At 38.4% G+C, this 23125-nt stretch overlaps 1 protein-coding gene across 1 annotated transcript in view; it reads right to left on the minus strand.

Annotated features, from left to right (window-relative positions):
- Positions 1–23125, minus strand: part of LOC141349018 (arf-GAP with Rho-GAP domain, ANK repeat and PH domain-containing protein 1-like) — a 73356-nt gene that overhangs the window by 11357 nt on the left and 38874 nt on the right. The window contains exons 4-23 of the mRNA XM_073863471.1: positions 22067–22155; positions 21865–21968; positions 21472–21633; positions 20179–20248; positions 19852–19972; positions 19118–19308; positions 16719–16825; positions 16403–16602; positions 16231–16316; positions 15957–16139; positions 5961–6135; positions 5736–5870; positions 3922–4057; positions 3738–3840; positions 3463–3658; positions 3342–3387; positions 3100–3265; positions 773–980; positions 282–387; positions 15–162 (exon numbers count right to left, since the gene is read on the minus strand). Of these exons, the coding sequence (XP_073719572.1) occupies positions 15–162; positions 282–387; positions 773–980; positions 3100–3265; positions 3342–3387; positions 3463–3658; positions 3738–3840; positions 3922–4057; positions 5736–5870; positions 5961–6135; positions 15957–16139; positions 16231–16316; positions 16403–16602; positions 16719–16825; positions 19118–19308; positions 19852–19972; positions 20179–20248; positions 21472–21633; positions 21865–21968; positions 22067–22155 (2732 nt within the window). The remainder of the gene's footprint in view (positions 1–14; positions 163–281; positions 388–772; positions 981–3099; positions 3266–3341; positions 3388–3462; positions 3659–3737; positions 3841–3921; positions 4058–5735; positions 5871–5960; positions 6136–15956; positions 16140–16230; positions 16317–16402; positions 16603–16718; positions 16826–19117; positions 19309–19851; positions 19973–20178; positions 20249–21471; positions 21634–21864; positions 21969–22066; positions 22156–23125) is intronic.

A 23125-nucleotide genomic window follows, 5' to 3' on the forward strand; every position in this document is an offset into this window, starting at 1 on the left:
ATGAACAAACCTACATCAAATATGGTGACGTAGTGTTGGATGAGATCTTCAATGACGCGCCCGGCGTTGTAGTCCTTCCCATCCGTCTGGAAGAGAGTCGGGCCGAACACGATAGCAAGATTATGAAGATTCATTTGATTGAGATCCGAGAACCGCTGGACACTAAACACACACACATACACACACGGGATCAGAGGTTATAAAACATGCACATCTGAAAGGAAATTTAACCACAATACTAATGAGGAAGCATCTCTGTGAAAGAGGAAGGTTTGACTGACCAGTATAAATGATTCATTAGAGCTCGTAGTGTCGCTTGATTCACTCTCGGCAGGTTACTGAACAGAAGATTATACTGAGATATCCTCATGCTCTCATCTGAACACCCTACACAAACATAAATGTGTATCAATATCATCTACACAACATCACATCATGTAACATGTGTCCAGAGACATTCACAAGATACTTGAAAGACTTTGGCTGTGTCTGTAAAAGCTCCCTGCACTATTTAAGAGGACTGCCATTTGTAGTGTTTCCGAAATTATAGTGGACATTATCGAGTGCACCATGATGCACCCCAATTATGTACACTTCACTGTGAGGCATGTACCGCGTCTCAACACAAGATGGCGCCTGCACAGCTAATTTTCATTCAGTCATTCCAGTGGACTATATTAGTGAACTACTGTAGGGAATAGGGAATGAGGGTATAGGGGGCTTTTTCAGACACAGCTTTATAGTAAAGTTTGCTTTGTGTTTGTGTGTTTACCTGTAGTGGAAAGCCAGTTGTCTGCTTGCTGTCCAAACAATCCCTCCTCGATATCTCTGAAGAACCTCTTGAGCACGTTGGAAACATCATCCACCTGATGTTCACCCTCTTTCAGCCACACACATCTGGCGTCACGTCTGAATTCCTCCAGCAGGGCGGCGATCCTACTGTTCACCCCGCTCTTACGATAGATTCCTTCTGAGGTCAGACCGTAAAACACACATTAACACACACATATTCACAATGCTAGAAAGATTAACACAACATTAAAACAAATCTGAGTGAGAAAAATAAAGGCACAATATGTAATTTTTGCCAATAGAAGTCAGCTAAAAAAACTGAAAATTTTCTGGATATAAACATAGTTGGAAATAATTTGGAATAACGCAAATACTCGTGAACGTTTTTGGATGTTTTAAGGCAAAAATCGTACATATTGTGCTTTAAATATATTATGTAATATGACTGGGACGCAGTGGCGGCCAGTGACTTGTTTTTGAAGCTTGTCAAAACATGTATATAGCCCGTCATTTCAAAATATGTGTCCGGCCCGTCATGTAAACCTATGTTCATCACACATGATATCAAAATACAAGCCTACTGCAGACACTTTGAATGGGTTTATGATAAAAGAGACGCTCACGTTTGCCAGATACTTACTTAATCTCATGTAGGGGTGCGCGGGGTAAAAACTAGCGTGGGGTTAGTTGTAACACGGACTGTTTACATTGTTGCACAAAGTTGAGCGTTTAATTTTTTCGGTATATTTTTCACGCTGCCAAAAGACGATCTCCCACAAATTATTGTAAATGTATAATGTTTTTTCAGAGAGTTATTGATGAACGAGTGTTTTGGTGGCATGCAAGTACATTTTTTATCATAAGTTTTTTTCGGTTTCTTAGTTGGGTGTGTAAGATACCAAATCCAATGCTATGTTATATTAATCAGTGTCTTGTTGACTAAAACAAAGCATCCTTTTAAATATGTCTGCAGCTCTTAGCAACTTTTTTGGTGGGCTTGAAAATATTTTGACCCAGCTGTGTTACAACTAACTAACCCCTCAGCACTTACAATATGAAAACAGCTAACGTTAACATAAACGATATGAAAAACGCTAACGTCAGCGTAATTCTTGTCGTTGTTTTAAATAGACTACACATGAATGATTGCTGGCTTCCAACTAAATAAATGTGCCTGTCTTAGCAAAAATCATGTGTCAAATGTATTTTTGTTCATATCTTTAATAGTGATTGAATAAGGTCACAACAAAGATTGATATCATAATGAATTGAATAGCTAAAATCAGACTTGGATGCTCATTATCTCAGAATTAGATTTTGAAACTGTAGTATGTTTTTTACAGACTGGGTCACATCTAAAAAAAAAAAAATGTTTTGTCATAATTGTGCTGCTTTTTCTCACATATTCAGACATTTGTATCCATTTATAATTGATCTATTGTTAGAAAAGGTCTGGATGAATGAATACAGTGTGGATACCTGTCTATTATAGACCGATATATAAACAATATCCACTTATCCAAGAATATAGACAAAATAGTATTGAAATATTTCCCTGCAAACTTAATTTTTAGCAAGTGTTACAACTACCCCCCGCCTGTTACATTTATCCCCACTGTAATGTTTGCACTTCTGTCACGTTTGGTGTAATTGTCCAAGAATGGTAAGTACTAGAAACAAACTTCAAATGTTCATTTGTAGCAGAGATGTGTGTGTTGCTTGTGTAAAAAGTATAATTAATCAAACTCATATATTTTTTGAATGATTGAGCCAAAACCAAAAAGCGTTAGGTTGTGCCACACTCTCCCCTATAATCAGAGTTTAGTGTTAAGTAAGTGTCTTGTGTGTATCTTGTGAACATGAGCATCTCTTTTATCATAAAACCTCTCGACACGCCTGCAGCAGGGACATATTATGACATCACACATGATGCACATGGTTTACATAACGCAACAAACACATATTTTTAAATGACAAGCAACACGACACTTCAAACACATATTTTGAACAATACGTGAATGTCTAAGCTGCACACGCGGCAGATCAACTAAGCAATATGATTGCATGTGAGAGGGCTGTGTGTCATGACGCACTGGGATCCAGTGTTAAGAGAGAGTTTAACTTCCTGCTTTGTTCAAAACAATCGCATCCTAATGACGAAAGCGCACCCGTGCTTGGATCGATAAATGTACAGTGTGAATTACATTTCCTTCATTTTGCGTTTTCGACATTTTTTTAATTTCATATTTTGCCTGCCGAAATTTTGTTGTACCCCTATGTAGCATATATTTTGTTATGGTGTGATGTACCGTATTGTGTGGTAAAATGAATACAGCGTTCCACTATGACAGGAATATCTGCTTCTGTCAGCTGCTGAAGGCTCAGCGTGTCTCCAGAACTACCAGCCGCTCTCTGGATCGCTGTCGCCCAGCCCTGGAAATCCAGCTTCCTCTCGCCCTCGATGTACAGCGTCCTGCACAGAGACAGTACTGTTAGTCAAACGCCGTCTCTCACAAACAACACTTGTGGTCAAACGCGAGCCAACTCACCTGCCTCTCTCCACCAGAACCAGAACATCGTTGTCTGGCTGAATTGCTGCAGAGATCAAGAACACAAGATGTCAGATTGATTCAAACCTCTCTAGTATCACATCTACAGTATCTCACTCACAGAGCTCCAGAAGTTTCTGCAGGTCGATGGTCTCGTCTCTATTCTGCTGCTCAAGACAGATGTGAAGATTGGAGCCCACCAGACAGAACCAGCCCAGTCTGGACGTCTCCAGGTTGAGTCCATCTTTGTATCGCAGACGACCGATGCGCTGAAAGTCCTTCAGCAGCAGAACTTCAGCGGTCACGGGAATAAACGACTGTGAAGACAAAACGATTTACATCATAGCTTTTTGACACCAGAAGAATCGACCTGAGACGCGGAAGGTGTCTGCTTACCTTGGCAATGGATTTGACCCACTCGTGCGCAATCTCGGGGTTATCGGTGCCGAACAGATACAAGCGTTCAGAATCAGAGTACAGCTCAAACGTGTGATCATACCTGACAAACAGAGAAACATCAGTATTAAAACCAGAGACATTTTACACTCAAAACTACACAGGTAAAAATCTGCAGATATACCCATGAGTCTCCGGAGGGTTGACGGCTAGACAGACGATCTCTTTCATCTTCAGGCCTCCGTTCGGTGTAGCGTTTTTATCACTTTCATAGTAGCTAAAGTGTCCGTCGTTCAGCACACACCAGCGCCGACTGAACTCTACAGAAACACAGAGAAATAATCACATCAAGAAGAATCAAAGAATTTATAGGGCAGCAACAAACAATTATTTTCATGATCGATTAATCAAGTGCATTTTTCTTCAATTAATTGACTAATCGGATAAAAACATTTCTCTGGCTGCAAACTAAAGATTTTTTCATAATCGATTAAGCAGGCAATTATTCTTTTATCCAATTAATTGACTAATAAAAAACCTTTCTAGGGCTGCAACTAAAGATTATTTTCATAATCGATTAATCTGAATTGTTTTACTAATTGAAAAAACCCACATTTCTAGGGCTGCAACTAAAGATTATTTTCATAATCGATTAATCTGAATTGTTTTACTAATAAAAAAAAACACATTTCTAGGGCTGCAACTAAAGATTATTTTATAATCGATTAATCTGAATTTTTTTACTAATCGGACAAAAACACATTTCTAGGGCTGCAACTAAAGATTATTTTCATAACTGATTAATCTGACGATTTTTTTTACTAATCGGACAAAAACACATTTCTAGGGCCTCAACAAATGATTATTTTCATAATTGATTAATCTGACGATTTTTTACTAATTGGACAAAAACACATTTCTAGGGCTGCAATTAAAGATTAATTTTTATAATCGATTAATCTGATTTTTTTTTACTAATCGGACAAAAACACATTTCTATGGCTGCAATTAAAGATTATTTTTTATAATCAATTAATCTGAATTTTTTTTACTAATCGGACAAAAACACATTTCTATGGCCTCAACTAAAGATTATTTTCATAATTGATTAATCTGACAATTTTTTTACTAAGCGGACAAAAACACATTTCTATGGCTGTGAACTAAAGATTATTTTCATAATCAATTAACCGGGAGCATTTTTTAATTAATCGACTAATCAGATAAAAACAAATTTCTATGGCTGCGAAACTAAAGATTATTTTCATAACCGATTAATCGGGAAAATGTTTTTTATTAATTGACTAAACGGATAAAAATACATTTATAGGGCTGCAACTAAAGATTATTTTCATAATCGATTAATCGGGAAATTATTATTTTTTCTTTTGACTAATTGACTAATCGGGTAAAAACATAAATATTACTCAACACTTGTTTTAGCTAATTAAGTCACTAAATTAGGGTATTCATGTGTAGAAGTGTACTTTAAGTGCAAAAGCCACACTCCACTACAAAGTAAGTATTTATAAGTATTTTTATATTTACTAATATTTAGATTATTAAATTAATTCAATTTTGATATTTTAAGCCTTAAAAAGTTTTAGCAGCTTTTAAAATAGACCAAACAAATTGACATCTTCAGGAATGAGGAAATTTAGCCACAGATTTATAAATCTGTTTTAATCTTTAACTTTAGAAGTTGATGAGTATTAACATTATTAGTTATTAACAAAATGAAATAAGCCATTATGATGTGAGTGATATACATACGTCAAAAGCATCCCAATGACTATTCACAGTCCAAATACCAACATTTCTATCCCGCAGAAAAACATCAACCTGCTGAAACAGTTTTAAAGTAGCCTAATTCAGAACACCCCGAAAGGCAGAGGACCTGGCAACGCTGCGGTTTAAACAAGCTGGTTGCGTGGTGTAATCGATTTTATCAAATAGTTGTTGCAGCCCTAAAGCAATCCTTTAGTTTGAGAGCCTCACCTTCTTTACCCTTCTTCTCTGCGATTGGCCGAGCCATGGAGCCGGTCTTAAAGAGGAATCCATTATGTGTGATGGAGGGTGGGGCCATGTAGTGTACCGTATCGATGGCAACGTCCACCTCTGACCTCGGGAGCTCTGCGGGTCAACGGTCAGTGTCAGTGAGCGAGCGAGCAGGTAGATAAAATGAAGCGGTTGTCATAGTAACTCTCTCCGAGTATAACGCACCTGTGTTGCGGTTCTGTGTGAGGAACTCCACCTGCAGGTTCTGCCCGTGATATTGTGCCAGGGCGATGGGGCAGGGCAGGTCCGGGTCATCGGTGTCACAGTTCACATCGGCACCACAGAACACCAGAGCCAGCGTCTCACACACATCATTAGACTGAACGTTAATACACAGCGCCTGCAATGATGTCAGAGGACAGAAATCTGTACATGTGTGGAACATGTGTGTGTAATAAGTGATGTCATCAACATATACTGAAGCATATGAAAAAAATCTGATGATAATACACATATGAGTGCGTTTACTGAAGTGACCCGTGAAGAGAACATATAGTACACAATAAATGTGTGTTCATACCAAACTGATGAAATACACACAGTCTGACAGAACGAGAGAGATACACAGTGACAAAATGAGAGAGAGAGAAAGAGAGAGAGAAAGGCAGGCTTGTGCAAAACTACATATTTTCCAAATGGAGTAGACAAAGGTTGTCTGAACAGCGTTCGAGATGTCTTAAAGATACAGTACACCCATGAAATGAATTCAAAACCGTATGACTTTCTTCTTCTGTGACTAAAAGCAACTTTAAGCACTCAGTAATGTAAAGATTGAGCAGTACAAACACACTGTAAGTATGCACATTTTACAGTATTACATAAGAAACAAAGCCAAATTTTGAATACATTTTTTTACGTGATTTTTGACCCATTGGATAAGTGTGAATAATGGGAGATGGAAACCCATTTGCCAAATAAATTCTGACATAGCAAACCTTAAAGGAGGTAAAAGGCATATGGTGGCTGTCACAGGACAAAGATGTTGTCATCTGAGACAACGTAGTGACAAAATGCGCTCTCTAGAAAAGTTTGTCCATTTACGTAGCATGCACCCCTAAGCGTTTACGCTAGCAGCGGCATATGTTTTCAATTATTTCAGATGTAAGCGCCGTGCTTTAAGGCGAGCGCCTACGTTCAGATTTTTTGTCAGTGTGCTGAAAGTAGAAAAAGTTAAACTTGAGGAAGAACGCTCAGCTTGTCAATGTCACTTTTTATTCGGCTGTCCAATCATAGTGGAGGAGAGGCGGGATAAATATCACAACAAATAACGGGCAACGACTGATAAACCTTCAACGACTGATAAACAAAGCAGGAGTATCAAAGCAACTAAAGTGTCAGCTGAAAAAAGCTGGCAAGCGCCTACAGTCAGCGTCAGCCTGCCGTTTCAGCTGCATTTAAACGTTTTGGTGTGAAAACATGACGGCGACTTTCATGTAAGAAGACTTGAGGTGTATGTACTTAAAAACGTCTCGTTCTAAGGTAATGAAACAATACTAAGGGTGTCACGATTTCGATTTTAAATCGAAATCGATCGAAATTAAGTCACAGCTTCGCACTTCGAATTAAAAAATGGGATCGTCGATGCTGCCACGCCCCCATTTCACGTCCGGTCGGCTTGCCAAGCGAGGAAAAAAAATTCTCAGAGATGCCTTTAAAAACATCTGTCCAGCGGAACGCGATCATATTTTAAACACGAGGGATGCTACAACTTCTTGAAATGCATATCATAAACAGGATTACTAGTGATCTGACTTTGGACAGAGTGCAGCTCTCTGCACGTGCGCGATAGTGAGGGAGGCGCAAAGATGCAGCGGGTTAACTTATATTTTAAACAAAAGGATAGTTTGCCTCAGCTTGCATGAAACGCATAAAACTGAACAAATACATAAGGATTACTACTTTAGTTTATGTTCAGACTTCGGACAGATGCGAGAGCGCCTGCACGTGAGACAGAGAGAAGTGCAGCTGCCTTTTATGCTGGATTTATTTCAGATGCTATGAGTCCAAGACACGCGCATTAAGTCCATGTGCATTAAGTCCATGTTAGAGATGCGCGGATGGACTATTATTTAATCCGCAACCAACCGCATAACAAAACTCATCATCCGTCCACCATCCATGCGCACCAACGTTTCTGACCAGTTTTCAAAACTGCACCCGCCCGCCATCCGCTGACTGGGCGATGCAAGGCGCTGCTGATGACAGCCGCGAGACTAGAAACCTCTTGAATATCAGCAGTGAACTCCGTCTTCGATCGGCGCACAGGGACAAAAATAAATAAATAAATAGCCTAAATTAAACGCACGAATTACATAGCCTGCGCTGGTGTCATCCTGATTTACCACGTTGTAAAACTTATTCCAGGCAACCCTTTCTGACATTCTATTTCCTTTGTTTTTAATTCTCATTTTTTGAGTTTGCCACGTTCCTCCTTGGCCAGCGTTGAAAAGAGCTGTGTCAAAATGCGTCCTCATTTCTCCGCGCTGTTAATGATAGAACGAATGGATCCTTAACAGCCGAGGATATCCCAAACAATTAAAAGCTTTATTAAATAAAAGTGTGTATTTATTAGAAAACTTTTTCTTGTCACTGTTTTAGTATTATAAGTTATGTTTGTGTTAATATTATTCTGTTTATGTTGCGTATATTTCTAGGTTGATTATTTGATATGCTGTTGAATAGATTAATCTACATCAATGTGTCATATGTTCTAAAATAAAGTAATATTTTTCTGATTACATATTTATTTATTTTAATAAGTCAGAAATGTCTCCGCTGTTTTCTGGTGACAGGCGCGGTGGGTGCTACTGGGGGCGTGTGCAGCAGGTGACGCAAATTGTGGGTCCTCAGAAGGCTAGACCGTCTCATTTCAGTTCTTTTCTTGAACTTCTGAGGCTGCCACTATGAAAGACAGAGATGTCGCATGCTTAGAAGGACAGAGCTAATAACTAGCAGTCGATCCGGCACCCGCCCGAATTTAATTAAAATATTATTTTTCGTCACGTCATCCGCCCGATCCATGTAACTGCCAACCGCGCATAGTCCATGTGCGTGCAAGAAGGAATCCTCTCTCTACAAGCTCTCGTGTTAAGTGAAGCCCACAAACCCCTATGCGAGTTGTGCAATGTGCATGTTAATGTTAAAGTATTATAATGATAATAATAATAAATAATGGCATATCATTTTTGTCTAAATTATATGCCATATAAAAAATATGTAAAAATCGAGAATCGGATCGAATCGTGACCTTAGAATCGAAAATATAATCGAATCGAGGATTTGGAGAATCGTGACACCCCTAAACAATACAGTTCATTATGTAAGATCTTTATACACCACTGATAATATAGTTATGTAGGTTATATCGCATTTCTAAAAGTTACACAGTGCACCTTTAACAAAATAAAGTAGGCTATTTAACAGGAAGCGAACAAATCTCTGATGATGCAGTGAAGTACTCAAGTATTTTACTTTATTAAAGTACATTTTTTAAGTATCTGCACTTTATCAAGGTGTTTTTCTTTTACTTTAATACATTTTAAAGCATAATATCAAACGTTTTTGTATACGTTACAATAAATATCTTTTAACACTCAGTTACATAAAAAATCTAGTACTTAAGTATTTTACTCAAGTAAATATAAAATTATACATAAGTTAGTATTAGATTTTAATGTATTTAACCTGATTGTCGAGTAAAAAGTACAAAAGTTATGCACTAGAATGTAGTGAAGTAAGACTGATAAAGTACACATACTTGAAAAAATATGAAGAGTTTCGTTGCAAAACGAGATAACCACTGTTTTTTTTAATTGTTCAGAAATCTTGTTTTTTTGGTTGTACATTCCAATTAATTCCAATTCATCTGCAGTTGGTTTGTTTTGATTTAAACCTTCATAACTTAAAAAATACAGCTAAGTAGCACCATAAAACAAAATAATAACATGATAACATAATAATAAACAGGTTTTGACAAAAATGTAAAAAAATGGATTTATCTCGTTTTGCAACGAAACTCTTCAAATTTCCTTGAGTAAAGTAAAAATACTTGAGTACTTTACACGACCAGTTGTGTTGCTGACAAAAGTGTGTAGTTTAAGTACACATAAACTGGGTTTCCATCACCTGATTTTATGCGCACTTTAAAGTAACGCAATAAGCTACAAATTTTGAATTAAAAAACACGTAATTCACAAAAACTTTTTACGCTCGCTTGAGGTGGTTTTTGACTTACAACAAACGGCTTTCATGGTCAACACGTAACTTCAGGTAAACTCCACTAATAATAAATAACAACAAAGTACTTTTAAAATTAGTTTATTTATATAACAAGCTAAATAAACAACACGTAGATTACAAAGGAAACCAATTTTTTTTCCGATGAGGTATTTCTTCAAGAGTTCAGTTTAGCAACTAGTCAAACCGTTAAAAAACTGAAACCGGAAGTAAAAGTCGGACTAGATGCGTATCGCGTCACCGCACATGTGTCTAATGAAACCGTCTATATATGGGGCTCAACATCGTCACAATGTCCTTACCGTTAGTGCATGCATCAAAAACTCTGCATTTCTTCTTTAGTGCACAACATTCAGTTTGAATTACAAGCCGCACTGCTAGTAAATATATAACTTTCCCAAGCGTAACTAAATGCAGTCCTGTCTTCACTTACTAAAGCATGCCTTACTTACTAGATAATCAATACCACCGCCATTCGCTCAAACAACTTGATGAAAACGCACCTAATTCACATTGGTTTGTTTTTCTTTTTTTTGCGAAGTTTGAACAGATTCGCTTCACGTTCGGATGGAAATCTTTAACTGATGTGAGTGAAAGATGAGATCATGTCCAGTTTAAGATGAACTGTGCCTTTAAAAATCTCCTGAGAGAGATTTCGGGGGTGATGATGTTTAGACAGCTGAAAATCAACCCTTCGCAATCACAGCACGACACGCACACAGCACCATACACACACACACACACACACACACACACACACACACACACACACACACACACACACACACACACACACTCCAGTTAGACAACAGAAGTAACTTTAGACACGTGTGTTTGTCTGCACAAATCTTAATCTCTATACACACGTACTGTGTGTTGACGTATTGTCGATAATGAATATTTTTGTATATTATTTTTTTTTTAGTGCATACACTGTAAACATTGTTGTTTCAAACTCTCTCTCTCTCTCTCTCTCTCTCTCTCTCTCTCTCACATGTATGTTAGATGAATGTTTTTCTTCTGAATTCCCCTTTTTCTCCTGCAGACCACCCACCCGATATCAACACACACACACGCACACACACATGGATCACATCAGATCTGAACTGTCTGTGTAATTCAGATTCGCAGACTGTTTTAAAAGTGTTATAAAAGCACATGACACACCCAAATGAGACCCTGTGTGTGTATTTGTGTGTGAATGTTCTGCTATATCATATAAACAAACACACACACACACAACTTAAGACCCCTCTGTCTGTCTGTGTAAATGTGTATGTGAGTTTACCTTTTAGCATTTATAACACACAAACATACAAACACACACACAATTCTTAAACTTCTACATGTGCTTTCCTCAATCTAATACAAACAAAAGCATTCATCAGGTCAACAAATCAACAAGTGTGTGTGACAGAGAGATACACAACGCTATCCATTGAGGAAAGTTAAACTGCTGCTACACAAAGAATGTTGCGAGTCACACAAACACCACAATCATCCCTCTCTTTCTCTCTCTCTCTCTCCTGCTCATTCTCTCTCTCTATTGTTGGGTGGGTCTCACTTTACACTCCTCTGCTGCAATACACACACACACACACATACACAAATATACACAAGTAACTGTAAATGTGATGTATGTGGTTTTTAGTCAAAAACCTACAAATAAGCAACTTGTTGAAACACATTCCTTTAACTATAAAGACTCAAAACACACATAAACAGAGATACACACTTTCATACACACACAAATAAGACTAAACTGACTTTGCAAGAAAGAAAACATGACACAGGAAAGTATTAACACAATGACAGTGTGACACTCACCCATCTGAATCCAAACACAAGACGCTCAAATTGTGCGTGCGTGTGTGTCAGTGTGTCTTTGTGTGTGTGTGACATACTGAACCAGAGAGAGAGAGAGAGAGAGTGAGTGAGTGAGCAAAGGAGGGGTTTGGCTTAATGTGGGCGGGATTAGAACTCTCATTGCACCACAGCCATTGATGATGTCACAGAGGATGTGGGAGGAGCTCAGGCACAAAATGATCAACAAAACCACATGCACTGCACACAGAACAACCCCTCTCGCTCTCTTTCTCTTTTTAAATCAGGTCCTTTACAGTCTGAGGAATGAGTTATTAAAAAAACAAAACCCTCATGTGTCTAGAAATACAATCATAATACAATAAAAAAATGCTTTTCTAAATATATTCAAACATGGAGGACTTTTGTATACATGTTTCTCCTCCGACATCTGATTTAAACCATGATTCTCTCTCTCTCTCTCTCTCTCTCTCTCTCTCTCTCTCTCTCTCTCTCTCTCTCTCTCTGTAAGTGAATGGTCTCTTTGTCTGTTTTTCTCATCCCACAGACACACAGTGGAATTCTGGGATTGTGCGCGTGTTTGTGTGTGTGTCAGGAAGCAAATCACATCATGCTGTGATTGGTTTTGTGTTTTTTTAGTGAACTGCAGCAAAAACTTCCTTTGTGTGTAGTGTGTGTGTGTGTGTGTGTGTGTGTGTGTGTGTGTGTGTGTGTGTGTGTGTGTGTGTGTGTGTGTGTGCGTCAGAGGGTCACATTTTTTAGCTAATACAAAATGAATCATCTAATTGAATCTTTGTCACAGTCAGGTGCTAAACACACAGCCACACACGCACAAACACATACACGGACAATCATTAAGTTTTATTAATTTGCACTAATCAGTTGAAACTTGGGCTGCAACAGCTAATTAAAGGGCCATTTCACCGATAGGAACATTAATCTTTATGGAAAGTGAGTCATATTTGTAGTCAAAATGTAACATAAATGTAGAATTTTGTGCCTATTTGACAGAGAAAAGACAAAATGTGACTTTAGAGCACATTTGTATGAAAAACTACAACTGCCACTATGCACCACAATGCACAGCTCTGCAAGCCACTCCCATTACTCGGAACACGGCTCAGACATGCTATTATGTACATAAATGCCACGTTAGTAAAACAAAGAAAATAGCCACCACCACTGTGTCTGACTGACACCAATCATGATTTACTTTTAAACGTGATGTTACATTGTGGTACACACAATAACACTCTGGCCTGGTGTGTAGCAAAGTCTTATTCAAACAGTAACGTGCGGTTTCAGATCCACAGTACAAATGTCTTTCCAAGTACTTAAAAAAAGTGTATGCATTTTAAATGTTTATTTAGTTTTACCAATTTTCTTTTTGTCTCTTGTTTACTGTAATTACATTTGTGTTATTATTGGCCTCACTGCTCTCACAATATAGACATATAAAACACCGCTCAGATATGCTATTGTGTACATAAATGCCACGTTAGTATAACAAAGAAAATATAACCACTCACTTTAGTCAGACGTCCGTTTATCCATGCATCCTCCACACAAACGCGTCCCCTGCACAATATCTCCACAGACGCGCTGCCTCAGCTCTTGGAGCTTGTGCTCGTAAACCGAAACACGTCTTTGAAATAAGCACGCGACCAGAAACATTCACAAAACAAACGTCCATATCCTTATCTGATCCAGAAATGTTAAACTGAAAGCAAACGGCGCGAGTCCGTCCAAGCTTATATACTCCGCAGCGCGTCTGCTCGTAAACCGAAACATGTCCGTGAAATAAACGTTCCAAACGCGCGCAAAGTTCCTCTCTTGCATAGAAACCTTCACCAAACAAACGTCCATATCCTTATCTGATGCAGAAATGTTATAAAGCAAGCACACAGCGAGAGAACAGGCAAGCTTCTCTACGCAGCAGAGGCCGATGGTTGCTGCTTCTTCACCGGGCTCCTCTACCCAGCCGACGCCCAGGCTCCGGCCTACTCCTCGGGCTTCTGTTCCTACATCTGCCTCAGCTCTTTGCAGTGTTGTGGCTCATAAAGGTGCAATGAACAGCGGATTAGAGCATCACGCTTGTAAAATCACCCTCTTCCATGTAATATTGATTAACTTCCACTGTTATTGTAACATGAATTCTGGCTCGCTCCACAACTTCTGTTTAGCTTAGCTTAGCATAAAGATGGCGGCTGGTCGTTTTTTTTCGGTCTGTGTTCGTATATTTTCGTAAGTCCCACCCACTTATCTGTAATTGGTCTGAAGCGTGAGTGGGTCCCACCCATAGCCCCCACCTTGGAAAAATGAGGAATGAGTGTCTGTAGTCTTTCACACTCAATAGAGATACAGGATTTCCTTCTTTCAATGACGCAAAATGACGATTTTTACATCATTGAAAGAAGGAAGTGCCTCACTGAAATCAGTATTTCTCCCCTCTCAGGGGAAACTGAGGGAATGGTGCACGACCATTCAAAAACATGACTGGGGTTCTAACGGTACAAAGCTTAATGCAAATGGGTGAAGTTTCCCTTTAATAAAATCGATAAAATCAATATTTTAGTGCCTTATAGCTATAACAAGTGAAAAATGTAATTAAGTAAATATTTATCTGATTAGGCGATTATTCGGGAAAAATAATCGCCGATTAATCGATTATGAAAATATTATTTAGTTGCAGCCCTAGTTGAAACCACTGATCTATATAAATGACTGGATTGCACATGACGTCACAATATTAAAGCCCAAACACTATTAAATTAATAGGACATTATGAGATTTCAATGATAAAACGCTACTTTACTAGTCTCCGTTTTAATATCTGAAGTCTCCTTGTATATTATTAGTGCTGCACAATTCATCGCATCGCAATCGCGATGTCAGCCTGTGCGATTATATGACAGCAAAATGTTGCAATTATATTAAATAAATAAATGTGACTTGTTAACACAAACTTTCCGATAACTTTTTGTTGATTTTCCTTGTTTAAAAAAAGAAAGAAAAACGAACAAAAAAGGCAGTGCACGTGTGGCATGCACATGTGTGGTGTGCATCGTCACTTATACCAGAGTGAAGATGAATGCAGAGGAGGTTGACAGTGATCTGGTAGCTAAAAAAAAACTCTATGTCTGTTGTATGGCGTTATTTTGGATTTAGGATTACTGACACTGAGCAGTTGTTACATCACGTGGCAATACGAAAACATTTCTAGTTTTACAAATACACATTTTAGCTAAACTGTGTTTGGATTTTCCTTAAAACCCATCAAGTTGACTCATGATACCATTTAGTATAATCGCAATCGCACATCGCAATATTAGCATCAATAACCACAATGGGGAAAATTACCCAAATCGTGCAGCCCTATATATTATTACAACGCAAATGTCCTAAGCATGCACATAGTCATTTATTTCAAGTTGTACTAATTTTACGTTTTAAAAAATGAGTACTATACATTCATCTTCATTACATTATCAGATCGCCGGACCGACCGCAGCACATATATTATTAATGACAAACTTGCTCATTCTGAAATCTATATATTTATGCTTTAAGTACAGCATGTGCAATTTAAACAAAAAATTGCCTGCGATTATGAATGCGATATTTCCCCGCTTGTCAGTGAACTACGGCTTTGTGTAGTAAATGCCGCTCCATCTGAAGGCAGCTAATGATTCCTTACTAATCAAGAAATCGGCTTTACTGACGAGATGCACGTGACAATCGCGTGCGTTTTATCGTGCAGCCGTAAAGTACACATATCGTAAAAATGAATATTGTGTGACTGATACGCTGTAAACCAGGTGAATATAGATCATGATTTAGAATGTAAGTCTATGACGCCATCTGCCGGTTGGAAATACCAAGATGGCCCCTCAAACTCTTCTGGTGTCCTTACGTCTCGCTGTTACTTTAAGTTGTATCATTTAAAGTTATCATAAATGTTTAGAGATGCAGCAGTGCATTGGCACGACATCTTTCACAAGAGCAGCCATATGTACCGTTACACTGTCTCTCATTCACAATAACAGATCATGACATCATGTTAATACAGTATTTATAATCATAGATGAAGCTCAGACTCACATTATTGAGTTCTCTCTGGTTTCCAAACAGCGGGTGATATCTGCGGTATTTCCCTTCACGGTATTTAGCCGTAATGAAGCGGCGTCTCTCTTCACTGCTACTGCTGACCATTAACGCCTCGCTGGGAGGAACATTCGCTGCCCAAAACTCATTGGCTCGCTCGTTTCCCAGCGTGAGAAACAACTGTGGGCCGAGACACGAGGAAAGAGACGTTACTGAGCTTTAAAGAAGAGATTAAGATCTTTATGATCTACAGCAAAGTCACAGAACGTACCTGAATAAGATCTTCAGTCCAAACCTTCTTGTCCATTTTTAAACTCCGTACTTTAGATACGCTCGGACCGAGTCCACGATGTTCTCCTGTAAAAGAACAGAGAGTATGTGGTGCTAAGAAATATTACAATACAATAGCTACAAAATCACTTTATCATGTGACTGTCTGTTACCTGCACAACGTTTACAGAAGACCACACCCAGGTTAATAGCTGCCCACTCAGGCTTAGCTGTGCCACAATCTGCACAGATCTGATTGGCCGGTAATGACCAGATTCGCTCAGCAACTTCGTAATTGGACAACGCTTCTGCGATGGAGTCTCTCATCGCCTCAACCCATTGATCTTTCAACTGCTCAGTATCTGCTACAAAACTATAGACAGATGAAGAGTCAGACAGTCAGAGAGACAGTTTGCTTGCACATGTTGTTGGTTTCTGATTAAACAAACACATCTCTATAAAACCTGAACAGCTGGAGAGATTTCCGACCTGAATATACGGTAAGGTGTGGTCAAATCGAACGCTCTTCCCGCCACTTCCTTCACATTCCCAACATTCATATCAATAGAAGTGATTCCTATTCCCAGACGATAATCCTGCATACAGACAGACAGATCATCAGTGTGTATATTTTCTCAATGGTGTGTTTAATAAGTTAGTGGTTTTGGATGTGAGTTTTAATTAAGTGGCAATGCAACATTGTGAAAGACAAACACAAAACCAACCCAGAGAAAACATCATAAACAGAAATGAAATGTTGTTGTCATTCTTAAACACTGGAGAATAAGGGTGCCACGATTTTGATTTTAAATCGAAATCGATTGAAATTAAGTCACAACCCCGAACTTCGAATTAAAAAATGGGATCGTCGATGCTGCCACGCCCCATGTCACGTCCGGTCGGCTTGCCAAGCGGTGGAAAATAAACTCTCAGAAGTGCCTTTAAAAACATCCATCCAGCGGAACGCGATTTATATTTTAAACACGAGAGATGTATTGCTACAACTCCTTGAAATGCATATCATAAACAGGATTACTACCTAGTGATCTGCCTTCGGACAGAGCGCAGCTCTCTGCACGTGCACGAGAGAGCCGCCAAGATGCAGCGGGTTATATTTTAAACAAAAGGTATAGTTTCCCTTAGCTTGCATGAAACGCATAAAACTGAACAAATACGTAAGGATTATTACTTTCGTTTATGTTTAGACTTTGGACAGATGTGAGATGCGCATGCACGTGAGACAGAGAGAAGAGCATCTGCTTATGACGCACCGGTTTTATTTCAGATAATAGGAGTCCAAGAAGCGTGCATTAAGTCTATCTGCGTGCAAGAAGGAATTCTCTCTCTACAAGCTCTTTCGTTTAAAGTAAAGCCCACAAACCCCCATGCGAGGAAAAGCACGCAATGTGCATGTTAATGTGAAACTATAATAACAATAATAAAAATAATAATAAAGGCATATCATTTTTTGTCTCTAAAAAATTCATTTAAAAATCGAGAATCAAATTGAATTGTGACATCAGAATCGAAAATGTAATCGAATCGAGGATTTGGAGAATCGTGACACCCCTACTGGAGAAGTTACAGACGTAATCTTCTGGCGTGTGTTCAATCTAATGTATGGCAATGACAAAACAATGAGGTTTATTCTCCTCGTATAAACGATTTCAGTAATAACAACATAAACAAACGGCTTTCGTGGTCAACACGTAACTTCTGGTAAAGTACACTAAAAATAAATAACCACAAAAACAACACCTAGATTACCTAGCAGACCAAAACATTTGTTATTCTCGATGAGGTGTTTGTTTAAGAGTTCAGTTTAGCAACTAAGTCAGAGCACTAAAAAAACGTTCGGACCAGACGCGCATCACATCAACGCACGTGGGTCCGATGAAACTGTCTATAGGGCACCTACCTTAACACATCAGATTTACAAAGAGCAATTACACAACTGTAAAAATTTGTTTTTACAGTGGCGTCAACTGAGAATCACTTAGCTGTAGGGGTGTAACGATTAACCGTGCAAATGCGCGTTTTCTCAATGAATGAATCTGAATGAATTACGATGAAATCCCCACACATCCGAACGCCAGGGGGCGCTCTCGTGCAGAAAATCCCTTTGTGCCGCAGAAGAAGTAGTATTATGAATGCTATTCCAGGAAATGTCTACAGGAATATTTATATCGCTGTTCTTCAAATTGTTTCAGGTATTTTCATGATAATTAAGAATATTTTAAATGATTTTGTTTAACGAGTGTTGCTTTTTTTTAAATGGACGTTATAAACGACTCTGACTCGTTATGATTTTAGATTGATAAGGACTTCCTACTGACCAAATGCCGTAGTATACGCACAAGCTGTGCATGAAACAAAGAATCGCAGCCTTGCGATTCAGAATCGATTTCCCATTTTTAATGGGACACACGGTTGAATCGTTACATCCCTACTGAGCTGTTGTGTTCAAAAAACAGATGAACATTACTGAATAAACAAGTGATTCAAATTTCCTACTAACATAGACATACCGTATTTTCCGGACTATAAGTCGCACCGGAGTATAAATCGCAACATTCAAATATGCGTCATTAAGACGAAATAACATATAAAAGTCACAGTGGACTATACGTCGCGTTTATTTAGAAAATGATGTATCTTAAGAGAGGAATCATGGATATTTAGCACATAAACTTCAGACGCCGTGGAAAAAACATGTCACGTGTCTTTCCGGGATCTTTACAGTATGTGTGCATGCACAGATTACAAAAAAATGATTGTCAGTATGAATGAACCAAAAATCAAACCCTGGACGCATTTTCCGTAATCTCTGTCTCTGTGTGAAAAAGGTTTTAAAAACAAAGTGATCACAAAACAAACACACACTTTACCTCAGTGCTCTTATAGAGAAAGACTTTATCAGCACACACCACTGTGTACAGTTTAGAGCGCAGACCACGCAGCTCCAGATAACCTTTCATCTCAGAGGTCACACAGGGGTTAAAGGTCAAATCCAGACTCTGCTGTGTGCGAGACGCTCCGACGCAACTCTTTAACACAGTCACCCATTCACTTCTCTCCGCTGAAACACACACAGACACACAGGAGTGAAATGTCAACAGTCCATCATTCAGCACATCTGTGTGTATTTATGTTCATTTCGAGAGGTGAGAACCAAAAGCTGTGAATGACATTTTGGGTAAAATGGAGATATAATGAAAAGCCCTCGATGAGCTCTTTCAACTGCCAAAAGGACACGAGAGAAACATTTTAATGTATTATTTTTTAAGGCTTTAGGGGCTTTTTGTGCTTTTATTTGGACATCTTTATGTGGAGATAAGGGAGCGGGATTAGCATAGGACCTCCGAGACGAGACTCAAACTTGGGTTGGTATATGTCGTACACTAATCACAGGGCTATCTGTGCTGACACGAGTTCATTCATCAGCATATGAACTTATTAAAAATAAGTACATAGTCAGATCAAACCATGCTTAATTTTTTTGTTCTTGTTACGCCCCTCTGGTTCTCACCCCTCGATTTGTAACTTTATGTGTGTTTGTGCATGTTTTTGTGTTGTTTAATTAATTATCATAAACACATTTTGATAACACACACGCACTTACCATCACTCTCTGCGCGAAACAGAAAAGTGCGATTATGCGTCACAACTTCAAACTTCTGGTCACCCACATTGATCACTCCCGTGATGGAGGACGTTGGTATGATCCTCTTTGAGTAAACGTCCTGCAAACACACAACAAATAAACACACACACACATGCTTATGTTTAAGTGTTCAGCTGTCAAAATAAAGCCTGTACGTTCGTTTTCTATGAAGACCAGATTTAATGCCCTCAGGTGAATTCTTCACATGCCATAATCAGACTGTGACAAGAAATGAATCATAAACCTCCGTTTGTGGGTTTAACCAATCAGAATCCAGCTCCTCACCTTCTCAGTGTCGAAGTATCTCAGGTATTCAGCATCGAGTTTGACCCAACGCCGCTGGTAGATTAGAGACCTTCACACAGATTACAGTAAATGAGCGTTACAGCGCCACCCAATGACATCATAAGTATTTTGAAATACACACACTAGGGTTGCAAAATTCCAGGAATTTTCAAGACAGGAAACTTTCCATGGGAATTTGAAAAAAATGTAGCGCTGACCATAACAGGGAAGTTAAATGTAGTTTAAAAAAATTGCAGCATACGGGTGTGTAAAACAAGGTTTAATGTCATTTCTGTTGAATTTTTCCCCTACACATTCTTCAGTCACATGCACATAACACATCACTTACTGAAAGGACATTGAGGCCACACCCCCTCCATGTACTTACATTCTTACATAACACGCACAGATCATTTCTTTAATCATGTATTCATGTAAACTACATAAATGTGTTTAAAACTCCCTTGCGCTGTGTAAGCTAGTGTGCAAACAACATTGTAAAGACAAATACACTGACCGAGATAACACAAAACACTTACTCCACCCTGAAATAAAAAACCTTCATATATCACTTAAGGCTTATATGCGCATCAAGCCTGCATTTATTTGATTCAAAATCCTTCAGACGTCATTCATAATCATTTCTGAAAGATTTTTAATCGAAGAAAACCACGACTTGATGAGTTTTAGGATTCTTTAAAATTTGTATTAACTTGCATGCAAGTCTGCTTATGACCAAACAAAATGTAAATTTATGTTTATATATAATAGAGTTTATATGAATCTCCCAAAAATAATTCCCATTAATTTCTGTAAATTCCCATAAAGTCTTTCCTATTTGGAATTAGGACTGTCGCAATTATAAAATTTGGCTGACAGTTAATTGTTTAATAAATTGTGACAATTGTGACGATTAATTGTCTGTTTTATTGCTTTGACATTTAATTCTCATTCTTTTTTGTTCGTTTATGAAATAATTTTATCACATATTTGTGATTATTTAAATTAAATATTTTGCAAGGTTTATCTGGCAGTAAATATTAATACACATAACACATATTTAAAAGTAATCTGATACTGTGTCGTTTATACAGGCGCTGCAGCTCCCCCTTGTGTTTTTTAGAGAGATGTGCAATCATTGCGGTGATCTGAAATCATCATGATAAGTTCAAACAATCGCGATGAGACGATTATTTAATGATTGTGACAGCCCTATTTGGAATATTTCCATGATTAAGTTTCCATGGAAAGTTTGCACCCCTTTGCAATCCTAACACACGCATGCACACACACCCTTGTGGAGGATTCTTGTCCAACCAGCCCATTTTAATGACAGCTATAAGAGTAGAGGAGGGGTCTTCCCGAGGGGGCGGAGCACTGACAAAACCTCTGGTTGGCAGGTAAATGCTGTTCTGAGTGGAAATCGAAGCCAGATCATCAATCCATGAACCTCGTCTGAAAGAGAGAGAGATAGATAGAGAGAGAGAGGAAATGAGAGGTTGTGAAAAGAAGGAAGAGTTACATTAAAGGGCTTGACATTAAGCATTGTCATGTGGTGATCCTTTGGACAAATAAATTAGTCATTCACTTAAAAAAGTTACTTAAAATATATATAAATGAAAGACAAATTTCCTGTCCAAAAGATAAGCACACATTATGTTTAAAAACGCTGTTTTATAAACTCACTTTTCTGATATAGATTCATAACAGTCCATCTCATCATCCAGTAACTCGTCATCACTGCAGATACTGCTGTATCGAGGTTTCTCCTTGGGAACCATCAAAGATGTCTATTGGAGGAAACAACAGTCAGTCAAACACAGCGTGTGTCGCTATTGGACGGTTCAGGGCTACAATCAAACAGTCTGATAAAACACATGACACGCACCTTATAAGCCATGTCTAAGAGTTTAGCGTCTCTGCTGAGATCGTGGTCCTTATCATCATATTCATCTGAACTGCCCGCTGAATCCAATTCTACAGAGAAAGTGCATATAACAAGCATATGTTATAGATGAAGACCCCACATGACTTTTGTGAATGTTACTGTAGCTATCTGATAACTTTATTTACTGATCTGATATGAACATGCGCACTGACCACAGCGGAGAAAGATTTTATGCTGTGAACATTTCATATGGTCATCAAAAAAACAACACGAGTTCAAAAACAGGTCAAACTCAAAACCGCTGACATGACAGAAAATAATCCAACTGAAAATACAGCACATATAAACACAATCACACACACACAGATGATGAAGTAAATGTAAGAGCCTTGTACACCCTGCAAATTAAAATGCAGGAGTAAATCCCCTAAATGATCGTTTCATGTCTGTATGACAAAATAGCAATGATTGACACAGAGATAACCATAGCGACAATCTTATCATTTACACCAAAATAATATTACAGCATTATGTTCTGCAATAAACCTCTATCTTGGCGTTGTGTGTTGTACAAGTTTGCTTCCCTCAGCCCTATCTTGTTGCCTTGTGTTGCCAGGTCCTCGTCTTTATTGTACTTCATGCATATCATTGTGGCTAGTTTATGGCTTTTTGCTCACAAAACGACAAAGTTTTATTGTTGTTAGTGTGAAGGTGCCGGTCCCAATATTTTGATCTTTGAGGTAAAGCATTTACGGTTTATTATTCGATTTTCTTTCATGCAAGATCTGGCAACACTAGTAAGCAAAAACTTGTGCTTCTGTCAACGACTTTTTCCCCTTGTAGGCATTTATGTTTTCAGAAGAGAAACTAGTCATGTCCATGATGCATGTTTAAATCCTTTATCAACAACTAGTTTGGTTATGTACATACTATGCAAAGTTTCTGTAAATTTTGCATTTTGCAGGAGTTAATTTGTTTGTAGAGCAGCGGTTGTCCATCCTGTAAATGACTGTTTGAAGTGTGTGTGTGTGTACAGAACAGGAATCAGCATTAAAAGAT

The sequence above is a fragment of the Misgurnus anguillicaudatus genome, chromosome 24 (genome assembly GCF_027580225.2).
Source record: "Misgurnus anguillicaudatus chromosome 24, ASM2758022v2, whole genome shotgun sequence".
NCBI lineage: Eukaryota > Metazoa > Chordata > Actinopteri > Cypriniformes > Cobitidae > Misgurnus > Misgurnus anguillicaudatus.